Source organism: Paroedura picta, chromosome 2 (assembly GCF_049243985.1).
Source record: "Paroedura picta isolate Pp20150507F chromosome 2, Ppicta_v3.0, whole genome shotgun sequence".
Classification (NCBI taxonomy): Eukaryota; Metazoa; Chordata; class Lepidosauria; order Squamata; family Gekkonidae; genus Paroedura; species Paroedura picta.
Window position 1 is genome coordinate 36037909 of NC_135370.1, and position 16340 is coordinate 36054248.

General features: G+C 41.4%; 1 protein-coding gene across 4 annotated transcripts in view; it reads right to left on the minus strand.

The window, feature by feature from the left end:
• DYNC1I2 (dynein cytoplasmic 1 intermediate chain 2) overlaps window positions 1-16340 on the minus strand; it is a 45027-nt gene that overhangs the window by 8225 nt on the left and 20462 nt on the right. For 2 of the 4 annotated variants that reach the window (XM_077319729.1, XM_077319730.1), the window contains exons 5-11: window positions 15077-15136; window positions 12364-12479; window positions 3291-3380; window positions 2867-3029; window positions 2670-2769; window positions 1720-1845; window positions 749-895 (exon numbers count right to left, since the gene is read on the minus strand). In XM_077319729.1, coding sequence (XP_077175844.1) covers window positions 749-895; window positions 1720-1845; window positions 2670-2769; window positions 2867-3029; window positions 3291-3380; window positions 12364-12479; window positions 15077-15136 — 802 coding nt within the window. The remainder of the gene's footprint in view (window positions 1-748; window positions 896-1719; window positions 1846-2669; window positions 2770-2866; window positions 3030-3290; window positions 3381-12363; window positions 12480-15076; window positions 15137-16340) is intronic. The other 2 variants (XM_077319731.1, XM_077319732.1) reach the window with 1 other exon arrangement.

The following is a 16340-nucleotide window of genomic DNA, read 5'->3' on the forward strand; positions in this document are numbered from 1 at the left end:
AATGATGACCTGATAAACTTGGCATGCTATTTCTGTAAGACCCTTGTATCTGGTAGGCATCTTCATTATGCTGTGTACTAATCCATGACCCGCTCTCTACTTATAAATGTGGTCTTGTAATTCCCATTTCATTGGGTGCATTTCAAAGACGTGCTTCAGAGGTGATGCTAAAAAGCATACAGTTATGGACAAAAATTTGTGTCAAGGAACTGTGCACGTGAAAGCTTACATCCTGAAGAAAACTTAGCTGGTCTTACAGGTGCCATTGAACTCAGACTTTGTTCTGTTAAAAGCAGAGCGTAACATCTAGGCTCATTCACCCACACCCCTGTCAATGGCGGCGTTCTGCTGGGGTAAAGTCAAAATGCACAGAAGTTACACTCTGCACTTGAAGCCAGGAAGAAACGTTCATGACAATGAGTGAGAATACTACAGATCTGAGAAGTCTATTTACAAAGCAAAAAGAATGGCTAGATTAGGACAAATCTTTGAAGGAGGGCTTAATACAAATAAGCTTGTGGATTCCTGGTTTAAACAGAGATGCACAGTATATGGCGGTCGCTAGAAAAATTTCTTGATATATGACGTTTTAAAAAGAAGCAGCTTTAAATGAGCTAAGTTCAAATATAACAACAGATTATCACTTCTTGCTCCAAAGCCAACAATGACCTACATTAATGGGTTAATTTGTGAATAAGCAAGTGTGGGTTTTTTTTTTTTTTTTTGTGGAAGATCTTCCACCCCCTACCGTGTGAGCGGCAGCTGAAAGGGGGGTCCTCTGAACCGGAGTCCGCTTATTGCTGCGGTTATCCCACAGCACGATTTGCCCTGAATATGTACCACCGACCACGAGATTGGGATGGAATTTTGCAAATGTCGCAGACATTACAGCCGACTGTAAGGGAAACAAAGAACACGGGTGTTATTTTTAGTAGGACTGTCCGTGGTTTTCCGAGTGACGTTCAGACCTGGATCGAGAAGGGTGGGGGTAAAAGAGAGGGAGGTAGAGAAAAGAACAAAAAATTAAAACGGTAAGTGAAACTTTCGAAACAGCAGTCCAGTACAATTTCACATGACACACAATTCAGTGTAATGTCACATTACGGTTTGTTGGATCCAGTCAAAATTTTTCATCAGTGGAAGGGAACCCTCCTGACTCCTTCCACCCGCTGAAGCTCACTGATCTCCACAAAACACTACTCCTGGGGGAATCTAGAGTTATGACACTTTCCAGAAATGCCTCCGTTTCAGGCCTGAGAGAGCAAGCCAGATATACCCACATTCCCAATAATACTTTTAATACTTTTACCTGTTCCTGCCTGAAACATTTGTTTCAACTGACCTTGTTTTATATCATCAGTCTGTGGCCATGTTAGTCACAGGTCTAGGTCTAGCTGTACATTTTTAATAAAAATTCCTGTAAAAAATCTCCACATGCAGGACAGGCGAGACTTCGTTTTTATATAATCGGGATACGAAATCGGGATAAGAAATGCACACGTTTCAATAATCAAAAGTATGTTTAGAAGGCTGCTATATATGAAACCTTTTTTTTTAATGAATAGATTCTTCAGCCGTCAACTTATGTTTGCAAGTGCATGCAGTTTAAAGTTCATGGCTGCCCAATAAAATCATTACATTGACAAGTAGAAGGCAGCTCTTGTCCAGATTCATCAACTTGAATCCCCAAGCCCAGCGAGACAAGAATTTGCATTGTACCTGGCAGTGAAAGACATACTCTGGAGTTGTTTTTTTGTATTTCATGTTCCACACAAGGGCCACCCCATCAGGCTCGTGAGGAGCATCTTCATTGTTGTTATAGGAGGCAACCAACAATTCGGGGTACTGCACACAAAAAACATACCAAGTCTTAAGATGTAACCTTAATCCAATGAAGGTTTCCCTGGGGGAGTCAAGCTTCATTATTAGAGTATAGGATACCACCAGCCTTATTAGTGCCACTTAAATATTAAAGGAACATTTGGATACACAGGACATGTTCAAAAGACTGTGTCATACTTTGGTATACTAGGGACTTATTACTGAGAAAACCCTGAAACGTTCTTCAGGCTTTGAGAAACCACAGAAGTGGCGCAATCATGCACAATTTGGTTGAGAAACATAGCGTGGACACACCTGCCCAGGAGCTCTCCCCTTCCCACCCCCTCCAGGCCATTTGGCCATTTGAAGAGGGGTGAGTGGGTTGGCATGACTATGGTCATATCACCCACTAAATCAGGGGTAGTCAAACTGCGGCCCTCCAGATGTCCATGGACTACAATTCCCAGGAGCCCCTGCCAGCAAATGCTGGCAGGGGCTCCTGGGAACTGTAGTCCATGGACATCTGGAGGGCCGCAGTTTGACTACCCCTGCACTAAATATTCAACAAATTTAAATGATATATAACAACTTAATTCACTTCCACCCATTCAGGAAACCCTTCTAGGGCCATCAAGAATCCCCAGGATTTCATAAACCCTGGCTGAGAAAGCCTGATCTAGAACAAGGTTCTTGAGGTTGCCTGCGGCATACACTGAATCAGGCTCTGGGCGTTCAGTTTACATAACTACCAGAGATGTCTATAGCACAGCAGGTAAAAGGGGGGGGGGGGGAAGCTATCCGCTAAAGAGCTTCTTCAAGAAAGACTTCCAACCAAGTGTTTTTGTTACCTGAGATGACCAGTCCAAGCAACTCACAACTCGATGCTTTGACCAACGTTCATCAAAAAACTGCCTGTTTAAGGACAGCTTAGCACCTGCTTGAATTTCCCTGCAAAGGACAAACAATAGAAGTGGGCGGATGCAGGATTACTTGCCACTAAGATCAAAACAACACACAGCAACACATTTCGAGACTCCCACATTACCCCTCTTTGTCTTCCAAGTCTCGCCCACTGTAGTCAAAGAAGATGTTAATTTGCTCAGAGAGTGCTCTTTCTACAATTCTTGTAGACTGATCAAAGAAGCTCAAAAATTCTTCAGAATGTAAAATTTGTTGTTTCTCTTCTTCGGTCAGCTCGTGAGGGGCGGCTGAGGAGGGGGAAAAAAACAGATTTAGGATTTCGTTTTTGACTGCAAGAATAAAACCAGCGCTGGTTATTTTAGCGACTGCAATGGCTTTAAGGTTTAAGTGTAGATTTTAGATACTTTTAGATAGTGTGACTGGAGTTCAAATTTACCCCTTTCAAAAACTGTACAGAAAGAATTGTGGCTCTTTTCAGGGGGGACTCACAAGGCAAGCCTGCCTTTAAGAAGAGAGCTCTGCATTATTTTAAGTCCAGTGTTTTGTACCTTCTTCCTCCTCCTCTTTATTCAAGGTTTTTTCTTCTTCAGGCTCGACTGGTGGTTTTTGTACCACTGCATCCTCTTCATCTTCCTCATCTGAAGAGAGCAAAGTTGTCAGCAATGTTCTGACCATTATGCAAAGATGTTACAAGTAAAAGGCGACTTTAAATGTGTAAATCACATAACCAAACATGTACACACTGCGTATTCCATCAAACATTGATATTTCTCTGGAATGGCATGGTAAGGACAGGGATTTCACTGATCAAGTGAGATAGTCAGCCAAGCAGTTCCAGTTGCATTTTCTTAACAGATGCCTCCCCCCCAACAATGAAGACCCGAGCAATCTAAAGCCAGGCCCCCAAATGTTCAGAGCTTTCCATTTTGAAATCCTAACTTCTTCCCAGCGTTTGTCATCCCTGACAGAAGATGCAACCTCCAAACAGTTTTATGTAACATGTTGACATATTAATGCTGCCGAATAAAGAGAATCAAGGATCTTAAATAGCCCACTGAGTTGCTACTGCCTTGTGATACAAAACCATCCGTGTCTAATGTCCCCCCCATGCAGGAAAAAAATGGCTTGCGTTAGTTTTCAGGATGCTGGTCAGAAAAGGCAAATGTTGCTAAAGATAATAGTGGGCAGATTACATTTTCTTGTTCTGTCACTTCTAAATGCAAGCCTCATTATCGGGATCATGTTTGTCAACGAGCGTTTTTATAGCGGAATGCGCTTTCCTTTAATTGCAACAAACATTGTGAGGTGCTAATGTTGTGGAATAGGAAGGCATGGCTCCGGGGGGGGGGGGGGGGGGGGCGTTACTAGGCTCCGGCCTCTGAACGATGCAGCCCAGAACACAACTCCCAATTACTTAAGTGTTACAGAATACGAATTTCCTCTGCCTTGCCATCCTCTGCTTCCTAGGGTAAGTTTCTCAAAAGACCCTTCTTCTTTTTTTTTTAATTGATTCAACAGCTCTGTCATCTGCCTGCGAGAGAATGGCAGCAGGAGCCTGCAGCACGCCTCGCTGCGAGTAATGAGGCCGGATTCAACAGGGACTTGTTTGTTGCCGCCATCCCTGTGACCCGCGTTCAAAGTCACCTATGGGAAAAAAGAGATATCCAAGTGGTCAGGAGATGGGAACCAGCTGCCAAGCCGTAGTCCCAGCAGCCAGGCCAGCTGACTAGACAGCAGCAACCAGATGGTACTGCTGGGATTGTCTCTCCCGCTTGGAGGTGGCAACAGGAGGGCACAGCATTTTTCTGCCTGACTGCTTCCAATCATGTTTTTTTTTTCCCCCTCCAATGGCAAGCCTGTGCAATTACTAGCTCTCCAGGAGGTCTTCAGACAAGCCTTTACCCTGCAAACAAAAATACAGCTTGTAGGGCCTACCAGCTGCCAAACCACACACATAGTGATAGGCTGAAGGGGAAGCTCGGGGAAGGGGAGGGGGGAGAAGAGACGGGCGAGAATCTAACTCCATAGTGTAGGCAATAAAAATATAACTGTACCTGAAGGAACAAATGCTTTAAATGTCACTATATAATGCACACAATAATACAAACTCCAACTTAATCAAAATGATAATGACGTATGCCAATCCCGCATTACCCGGAACGGGGGTGATTTTTTACGTTCTGACAAGTTTACAGAACCAGGATAAATGGCATGAATGATTTCAATATATGCTCATACTTCTGAACCAAATGGTGAAGGTTAAAATCTTTCCTTTCAAGGGCCTCAATCAGCCACAAAGGAAAACAGTAATCACTGTCTTTTCAGCCAGCCCAACCGCATTTGTCAGCCCTTTCTCCGTCAATGCAGCCAGAGCAATCAACCTGCCAAACATTCAGAATGGGAAAAAACAATCTGAAAATACAGGGTATAATGCACCTGCCAGTGAAAATGGCCATTTCAAGAAAAGCTAGTGATCTCAGTGACCCTGCTGAGGAGGCGGTGGTGCAAAGGGGAAAGAACGCGTAAAAGAATTCTTAGTGATATCCACTCTCTTGCACACTGACATTTCCTTACAAAGCATGCCAATTACAGCTTTTGTGCTACTCTTTAAAAAAAAAAAAAAGGAAAGAAAGCTTTTTTGGGGGGGGCAAATAATCACACGGAGAAACAGAAAGACACTGCTCCTTTTTAGATGAATTTGTACACACAATGGACTATTAATCAGAAAAAAACCGGAGGACAGAGTGACTCGATGCTGTGCGCCTCAAACAAAACTGAATTTTCCCCCCCCCTCAAGCACTGGGGAGGGGAAAATTGATAAATGCTTAATTTTCATTTAATAGTTGCAACATTGCAAATAGCACATTACAACGCAATGACTAGATTAAAGAATTTGGTTGAATTAATAGTGGAACACCCTCCCCCCTCCCCCGTATGCAGACTTGCAGCAGCACACAATAACACACATTAAGTGTGAATTTCCCCTTCACCTAAGTTGCTTTGGGCTTTAATGACATCCATTTAAAAAAAAATTAAATCCAAGTCGCCCAGCCCTGCCACACTGTCCTGATTCTAAGTATCATTTTCAGTGACAGGAGTCAGATTCTTGTCAAATGCAGATGGGCAGCCCTTTAAATGCCGAAGTGACCTCTTCATTTACATATATTACAGAGATCTCGTAGCCCCTCCCTTCTCACATTTTTCAATGGTGATGACACATATTATGCAAATGAGATCCAAATCCCTTCTCCTATGAGGCTCCACCTTTGCCGTCAGTCCCTAGGAATTACTATTGTTGCATTTGAGTACTGGATATATGTTCTAACAGCAATTAGTTAAATATACATTAGATGTCCTGGGGCAGTTTGTCATCTCCACTTAAGACACCTTGTTTTTAGATGTATGTATGTGCCATAGATGACAAGCAACTTTAACCCTATCATGATCACATTAGACCACTTAATAGCATGCTGCCAAAAGAATCACGCTCTAGCACTGAAAAATTTACCTATAAGATAGAAAAGAGCAAGCATCCAGAAGCACCTTAAAGACTAACAAAATTTGTTGCAGGGGATGAACTTTCATGAATCGCTGCACACGTCTCCAGAAGTGAATCACAGGACCTCATACCCTGCAACAAGTTTTGTTAGTCAAGTCCATGGTTCTCAACCTTGCGGTCCCGACCCCAAGTGGGATCTCCTGGCCCCTTCTGTGGGGTCGCCAGGTTGGTGGCTGTGGTGGAGGCGGGCAGCGGCAGAGCCTTGGCACTGGCCGCCTCCATGCCGCCACCAGATCGTTGTGCGCACGCCGCCCCCGCCGCCACAGTTGGGGTCGCAGCATTATGGCGGATGAGAACTGCTGCTTTAAGTCATCTTTTGCAATCTTCTTTATTGAGATCCCAAAACATTTTTCAAGCTTTGAGCAGGCCACACTTCCCCGTCACACTCTCAGAAGTCACCTGTCACCAGAAGTGACAGCACCCACTCACACCAAATGTGACCTCACGCTCCATCGCCCCCAAACCAGAACCAGCCTAGTGGCCTACGCTGCTGGGTTGGGAACAGGGCTGTGGCAGGCACCTGCTGCTCCGACACCCCCTGCCCCTCTCCTAATACAGTTAAAAGGAGAGCACTTACCTCTCTGGGCTTCAGTTGCTACCATGTGCAACAAGGCTTGGCCAGAAAGGATTTTTATGACTGGGGTCCCTCCCCTCCCCACCCCCTCCAGACCAATCATTGCCATTCTGGGAGGGGCAGAGGACTGACATAACTATGTATGGTCATCTCACCCAATTTGTTTTTAAAAAATTAAAAGTATATATAAAAATCTATGTCCACCCAATTGGGGAAACCCTTCTGGGGACGTCGAGAAACCCTAGGGTTTCAAAAAAGCCTGCTTTAAGATACTACTGGACTCTTGTTCTTTTCCACTGCTATAGACAGACTAACATGGCTACCCATCTTGAGCTACGACAGAGTCATTCCAAAGTAAAAGACATCATATGCTTTTAAAAAGGGAAAGGTATCCCCTGTGCAAGCACCAGGTCATGTCTGACCCTTGGGGTGACGCCCTCTAGCGTTTTCATGGCAGACTCAATACGAGGTGGTTTGCCAGTGCCTTCCCCAGTCATGACCGTTTACCCCCCAGCAAGCTGGGTACTCATTTTACCCACCTCGGAAGGATGGAAGGCTGAGTCAACCTTGAGCCGGCTGCTGGGATCGAACTCCCAGCCTCATGGGCTGAGCTTTCAGACAGGCATGTCTGCTGCCTTACCACTCTGCACCACAAGAGGCTCTCATATGCTTTTAAGTACCAGCTAATGAGAAAGAACTTCAAGGTAACAGGATATATCCATGCCACTTTTGGGAACAATATGCCAATGAGGCACAAAGCCTTGTCTCTCTCCAGAGGTTGCTAATACGGGTTGGTCTTGATATCCAGCCATAATCTGTGGTTGCCAACACTGCTGCTCCACACCTTGCCTGAGCAAGGGAAATGGGTATCTCCACACTCAGCTTTGTCAGGAATCTCAAGTTGCAAAGGCCTGGTGAGTGCATGTGTAAACTCTTCATTTCTCTCTCTTCTGCTTTCCATGCTCAGGTCTATCACCAAGGCACAGCATTTCTCTATATGCAAAATCACTCCCTTTCCTGAAACCCTTCATGAAAAGCTCTGGTTCATGCTTTGCTTATTTCTCACCTAGCCTACAACCACTTCCTCTCTGGCTTTCCGCTGCCACCCTTCAGCACTCTCAGTCTCTATTCAGTGTCCTACCACCAATATAATTTACCTCTCTCAATGTTTGGACAACACAACAGCTCCCCTTACGTATGCATCCTGGCTTCCCATCTCTACCTAGATCCAACACAAGGTCCTTCAAAGTCCTCTATGGCAGGGGTAGCCAACCTGTGGTCCTCCAGATGTCAATGGACTACAATTCCCATGAGCCCCTGCCAGCATTTGCTGGCAGGGCTCATGGAAATTGCAGTCCATTGACATCTGGAGGACCACAGATTGACTACCCCTGCTCTAGGGCCTCCAGCCTTCCTTGTCCTTTCTAACACTGACTTCTTCAGTTCTTCTACATTCAACTGTTCAACCTGCTCACATAAATGACTACCTTCTCTGCCGTCCTTCCCATAATGCCTATTGCCCCACTTCCTGAATGGCTATGCAATGCCTCCCTCTTAATCTTTCTTCAAAACTTACTTCTGCAAAACCTTTTAGCAAAATTAATTAGCCTTTATTTCCTCATAAATGTATATGTAATTGAATTAATGGTGCTATATGAGAGGAAGACAAGAGGATTGGAAAAACATTGTGGTTAAAGTCAACCCCCCCCCGACCCCCAATACTGGAATTTAACTTTAAAACAAAAAGGAAAGATCCTGATCATGAGACTCCTGTGTCACAGCAGTTTGATACAAGCCCCGTTTTAAATTGTGAATATGTTGGAACAGGGTTTATCCTTTGTTTAACTTTTAGAGCAGGGGTAGTCAACCTGTAGTCCTCTAGATATTTGTGGACTCCAATTCCCATGAGCCCCTGCCAGCAAATGCTGGCAGGGGCTCATGGGAATTGTAGTCCATGGACATCTGGAGGACCACAGGTCGACTACCCCTGTTTTAGAGCACCATGCACCCATGGACAGTACAGTACTATATCAAGGCAAACCACTGTCTTCACAAGGAAGTTCAGTGATCGGCTCTCATATGTAGCAGTTTCTTCGCTCCAAAATAAAGGCTCTCAATAGCAGTTCTCTATTAATGACCAGAGCGCTCCTCCATCCACCACATTACTTGTCTCCCTTTAAATCTGTATTTCCTAGTATTAACTGCTGCAACTATAATAGTGCAATATGAAGTACAAATGAAAATCAGATTATGCCAGATAAAACAGAGCATTCAATATCTACTATAAGGGGAAGGAACGGCTATATTAGTTAGGGATTTTTTTCCAGTGTCCATCTTTTGAAAAGCTCCCAGTTCTAGCTTCATCTTTTTCGCCACGTTAACCTACTTGTGATTCATATCTACATTTATACCAGCATCAAGCTACTGTTTTGTTTCAGTTTCTTTAAAATCTCATGCGAAAAACTTTTAATAGCCCCACAAGAGCCCCACAATGAGAAGTGGAGCTGTCTGTCAAATCATTTTACGGATGAATATTCCTTACAATGTGCTAAGTGGTTAACTCCGCGTGTTTTTTTTTTCTTGACAGAGGATCTGAGGTTACAAGCTAAACATTAAAGAATGCATAAAAGTAGCAGTTACTTCTAAAATGCCAAATCCCTTGTCAATGAATGGCAAATCTAGGTTTAATGAACCAGCGAATTTTTACTTTGCGTTAACATCAAAATTGTGATGTATTTTGGTGAGACGGAAAGAAAAGCAGGGCTGTAAATTAGACAATTCCCGGCAAAAACACAGGAGAGTGAAGTTCCAGTTGCCTGCGTAATCTGTTGCTGCAGAGTAGGTTAATCAAAGTTAAGCCATCTGTGAAATGGGTGGCTTTTGTTAAGCTGACAGAGTCTTCCGATCACATTTGCTATCTGTATTTCAGCTGATCGCTTAGGCGGGTACTGAATAAAAACAACATTCTTTAAAATGACACCGTTGTAAGAAATATTGTGCTATTCAAGACGCTCTTCAAAAAGTTATACAAGTGCCAGGGGGACCCACATCCTGACTTTTTAAAAGAAAGAGTTAAGCTTTAGGAAAGCATGACTACTTCTTTAAAAGGCTGATAAAAAAGCAGGGGTGGTAACACAGTTCAAAATCACCTGTTGGCTTTTGTTTACAATGCATATAAAATGCAGCGCTCTTTGCCTACTGTTAAGAGTCCTGCGTATCACTGCGCTTATAGTCACATCTCTCAGTAACACAACAACAACAACAACAACAACAACAACATATCTCACCCTTTCCCAGATGGCTCAGGGCAGGGGACAACAAGTTTTAAAAACAATAAATGAAAATGTACATGAAAACAGTCATACAGAACATTAAATTTAGGTTATAAAAATGTTTCTAAAAAGCAATTTCTCCTTCAATTAAAGTTGAAAAATAGAGAGTTAGCAGCATTCTTCACCATTCAGTCAACAGAAACCTAGTTGCCAGATATCACGGAATACCTAGCAGGCAATCACTTTGAATTCCCCAAATGTACACATAGGCAGCCAGACCTCCAGTGACAATGTTAATTTAGACACTCTGTGTACTCAACTCGTAGGGAGCTGGGAAAAATTAAGATCATGATGAAACTGAGACAAGTGAATGAATACTGCTGTATTAAGGGCACCGAGGATATCACAGGCTCAGTCTACGATAACACAGCCTGGAACAAGCGACTAAGAAAGAACAAGGACTAACATTGCATATTAGTCTCTCATTCCCTTGGGACTGTTGATTCGCATACTGGGATAACAGCATCTCATTTCAGAATGCAGGACAGACAGGAATACATGCAAGGTTCTGTTAACACACTCTGTTCTGTCCAGATATGTTGTATTGCTGGGGGAACAGTCTGCAAAGAATTAGATGGACAGACTGTGGTTAAGAACATAAGTATGGCGGTCATACTGGGCTGGACCAATAGCCTATCAACCCAATCCCTGTCTCCAGCCATGTCAAGAAATGGATGCTTCAGACTGCCTATGGAACAGAGCAATTACAGAGTGATTTCCCTCCAGTTGTTCGTCTTTGACATCCAACAGTCACAGACTTAGGGACGCCGAGCATGAGATGGTTACTAATGAATCTATTCTTCGGGACTTTTCTAATAAATTTTTTGATTTGAGAAAGAAACACATCAGAGTTTTTGCAGCCAGTGTCGTCACGCATTGCACCTGTAAGAAGCGCTAAATGATCTTCTGCTTCAAGTCTGTGGCCTGCTGCTTCTCAACAGATTAGAGGTCTGCAGATTTAAAGTTGTCCCTCAGGATAGGCATTCAAAGAACTTGTTTTTGAGCCTGAAATTACAGCACACTAAGAGTAGAATATTCTTATCAAAGTAGTATTTTGGGTGCTCTTTATAGCCTACCCTGTAAAAATATAAGTGATGACGATGATGATGAAGCTGGAAACAAGTTTATCTAGTCAAGTTTGCATTACTCTTGTCAAATAGCCTAAATATTCTAAGAAGAATATTCTGTAAGAAGGGCTGAAACTAAAGCCGTGAACTTTTAATCAGGAAGTGTGGTGCTACTACCATATGTTCCAACCACAACCCCACACTTTTAATAATCACATATAATGAGCGGGATAAGTGAGATAAGTGATTTCAACCACTAAACCACATTTCACCTAGACAACCTGGTTAAACAAAATTAACCACTTTTAAAAATTTGCTGATAACAGCTGCACCCCCCCCCCAAACAAGCCAGTTGAATAATACATGCCATTAAAAACCCACATATAGTAAGTGAGCTTTCTTCTCTACCTTTTACGGTTACAGAAACACAAACCAGGAACCAAAGATGCTATAGATGTACATAGATGTGAGTCGTGTCTGTGCAGCTTCAGCTTTGAGATTTCTGCTCAAGTCCCTATCACTGTCAAAGACAAAAGCCCCTCAAGGCTGCTAGGACTGCTGCAACACATCTCCCCCCCCCCAACCCCCAAATTTCAAAGACAGCAAAAATCTCTGTGGTTGTTCTCATGGGCATATGTGCATCCCACTTTGCATAGCTGTCATTTTTGGCTCTGCAGTTTACCATGTGAACTTTATTAGAAAGCCTTTCCTTAACAAAATAGAGAACTGTATGAAAATAGATAGGATTTAAAAAATTTTTATCATCTAAAAAATAAGGAAGAATCCAAATGAAATCTAAAGAAACCACAACAACAGTACTAATCCTGCAAACAGTTTTGTGTTTGTTTCTGCAAAAGAAGGGATGGATCCAGCCTGGTATAAGGCTTAGAAAGCATGACCTTTGTACCTCCCCCCTCTCACAGCAGCCCTAAATGCCACCCCTCCCAAGCCCCTCCCCTGGACATCTCCTGCACTAAATACAAGGCAAGGTCCCGGATTTATTTCTTGTCGTACAGCATCTTATCCTGATTTTGTACTTTTATTTTATTTATAAAACAGATGAAGAGTATAATTGAAATAGATATTCACCTTCCTTTGGTTGAGTCATAACGGGCGTCTGAGTTTCCTTTGTATATGTGACTGTTTCTCGAGGAGGAAAGTCAACTTGTGTGATTTTTGACATTGCAAGTTTAATGGGCCCACGCCTGAAGAAAATGAATAAGGAAATGAGAAATCACATAGTAAACAGAATTACAATTTGTCTCACTAACACAAAACTTCACACTTTGCACAGATTCACCATATATATAAGCACTAAACTAAACTATCAGGGAAATATGAATAATTCTGTTTTGTTGGAGCTATACAAATAAGTTTTAAAAACATCTGTGTTAAGTTTTGGTTTGCTATGTAATTCCCTAAGTTGGCAGGAACACTGGCTCTCACAACCAATGCTTACTTGAAACCAATAGTTTGCCATCAAAATGCAACATAATACAAAATATATGACTTCTGTGTTAACATTACACAGTTGCACCTCACAATTTAAGAATTCCTGTGACCCTGATTTGTCATGTTGGAATAGAGCTACTGCAGTTATGAACAGAATAGTAAAGCAAGTAATCTGCACTATACAGTAGACTGTGAAATCTGGATGTTTTGAGATTCCAATGCAAATATCTGATCCAGATCCTGTTTTCTCAATAAATATTTCTAAGGAAAATACATTTTACTTTGGTTGCATAAAGGGATCTGAAATAAAAACTGTCACCTAATTTCATGGACTAAGAATGTCTATTTACTATTTTTTAGCTGCTCAAAGCCTTCGATGTACATTATCTGAGTGAAGTATACTAATATTATGCCATTTTATAGATGCGTGTCCTTAGATAAACCATTCAGGGCTAAAGTGAGGCTTGAATCCACTTATATCTCATTTTTGGTATTTATGACTACAGTGCTACACTGTTGCTTCCAACAAGTATCTCAACTAAGGGTATGAAAAAAAAGACCTGGTATTTTTCAAGTTTTGAGGATATTAAACATGAAAAATATTGGTATTTCCCAATATTCTCAAATCTCAATACTACCATGATATTCGGTAAATATTTGGGAATGCTTAAGCATTTGGCTTCATGAGCCCAAGGCATTTAAAGGGACTGAGATCCCTTTAAATATCTTAAAATCAGAGTCCACTCCAAGCTGCTACTTCACAGCATGGAGTAAACAAGGCATTTAAGGGGATCTCGGTCCCTTTAAATGCCTCAGATTCAGACTTCAAGCCACAAAGTCACAGCTTTGATTCCAAGATCTCTTTAAATGCTTCAGACTCCTTGGTCCTTCTAAGTGCCTTGGAATCACAGTTCATCACAACTTGGAGTGAAGTCTGAGTCTGAATCCAAGTGGAGAAGGCATTTAAGTTACAGTGACCCTGACTCCAAGGTATTTAAAGAGACCAACAGCCCTTTAAATGTCTTTGCCACTCCAAGCTATGAAGTCACAGCATGGAGTGAAATGAGTCAGAAGCATTTAAAGAGATTTCAGTCCCTTTAAATGCCTTACCTCCAGCTACCTAGCAGTCCCAAAATATCCTGAATATTTTCATTCACAGCTATTTTGATAGCTAGAAAAAGAGCAAAATACAAATTTAATTTTAAAAAATCAGGCTCAGATTAGCCAAATGCACACCACTGATCTCAACTGTAAGTCAATTTTAGGGCATATATTTTTAACTCAGATAGATCCAAATATACAGCCCTATTGACTAGACTGACTTGCAGTTGAGATTAATGGTGTGTATTTGGCTATTATGAGCAAAACAAAAACAAAAAACCCCTCTCCATATAGGTATTTTTCAGCTTCTCGAATATATCTAAGGTTTCTTGAGAAAAACAAAAACAAAAACATCCCAAGAAAAAACTGTTTATATTGGCCTGCAGGAGAAGCCATCCCAGTTATGCTCTGTGTGTGGTTGTGAGAGACCTCAAGCTGCACTCAGATCCCAGGGTCAGCTTCTCCTACAGTGCGGTTTAAATGGCACTACAGGAGAAGCCAAACCAGCCCAAGGATCAGGCTGGTTTTTTTATAAACCTGTATTTTTCTTCTCGGATCTAATGGATCTGAAAAAAACCTGGGATTTCCAAAAAAATCCTGATCCAAATACTATACTGGTATTGAGATACAGGCTTTTTCAGGAATACCAACAAATTTTCGGGTCCTATGGACCCAAGCAAAAAAAAATTGCACATCCCTACTAATCAGTCTATGGTATACTGACTGGGAACAGTGTGCAAATCTATACCAAAGGAATAATATTACTAGGAGACAATATCACTAGGGGATTTAACAAAAGTTTATAATCAAACTTAACTGGCTTTAGGTTTAGTGATCTTAGAGAAATGAGTTTTCAAATCTTCTTTTCTTAATGGATACATACTTAAAATATCATTAAAACGGAATGCTAAAGAATGAGCATTCAGAGTTGATCTTTAAGACTCTGATATAATTGATCCAGCTAGCAATCCAAGAGTTCTCATGCACACACACAATTTTTGCACAGTTATTTGTCAAACAGCTCTCCCCTCCAAATTTACACAGTTTCCCCCTTAAAGCATAGTTGTGGGACTCAGTACTGAAGCAGCTGACTGATAAATTGAAAACTACACTTTGATAGCACGAACACGACCTTAATGGTTCATAGTAAAAGCTATTTTAAAATGTTAATAACGTATTTACAGAAGTGAATTACTATAAAAACATTTATGTTTACACAAAGATGGAAGATAATAAATCTCTGCTGTACCCCAGATCGGAATCAGAGTGGAGCTGAAGAACTGATGGATCAGTATCCCAATGCAGCGTCCTGATAACAAGAGGTTGAAGGAACAACCATGCAGCGTTAGCAAAAAAGGCTAGAGATTAGTAAAGCAAGAACATTCTATGAAACATGAACGCTATTGTAAATTTACAGGCTCATCATGGTATCAGGTACAAAACAATACCAGTTAGTGGAAACTAACTGAACGCTCAGTGCTACAACTATACATGCAATAAATATAAGCGTTAAAACACACAATTCAGAGCAGTTAGTAGGGCTCGAACATTTAGCTGATCAATCAGTTAGATTAACTGATTACAGACCTTTCAATCAATTAAAAAGATGGCGGCTTTTTAATTGGATAAAATGCTTTTAAATCATTTCTATTTTTCTAGTGCAAGAACTTACAAAATTCATATATGGCAGGAGCTACCTTGGGAGGGGATTCCCTAATTTTTCACAAAGTTCCTTCTTCTACTTCAAGTATTGTTATTCACATTCAGGTGTTCACAGATCTAAATTGATCAACTGATTCAGCAAAAGTTATAATTAATGGACTAAGATGCCTTTAAGCAAGTGATAGGCCCAGCAATTAAAAGATGCATCTAGTTGTTTAAAGATGGAAATCTGAGTTGCAGGACAGCACACACAAGAAGCCTCACAAAGGCAATCACAGATGAGATTTAACAACACACACATACACATTAACAATTTCATTTAAAGCTACACAGATTTTGTAGAGTCATCTGAAATTATGTGTGTTAATGCTATGCAGTCTTGCCCCAAGCATTAAATATGTTCAGGAAATTGTCATATTGGTAGAGGAAATGAGTCAACACATAAACCTTTGGGTACAAGAAAAAATGCTTGTCCATTGGGATATACTACTGCTAGTGTTTCCAAGATGTGACATTGCTATAATTATGGGTTAAGCACTGCCTTGGGCTTATAAATGTCATTTAATTTAAAGCCAACTCAAGACAGTCAATGTCATAGAAAACAGCTTGCTAAAAAAGATCAATTCTGAATATGTTTGCTCAGAAGTGAGTCCCAGGGAGTTGGGAGATTTACTTCTTAATAAGTATGCCTGAAAGACAGACTAATATTACCAAGGAACTCAAGTAGTGGGTATCAGCATACCAGACATTACATTTAAGCATTATCTATTTAAAACATTTTTTACCCTGCCTTTCCGTGCTGTACAGGATAGCCAGTTAGACTTTTTATATTATTTAGGCTTGTGGTCTAA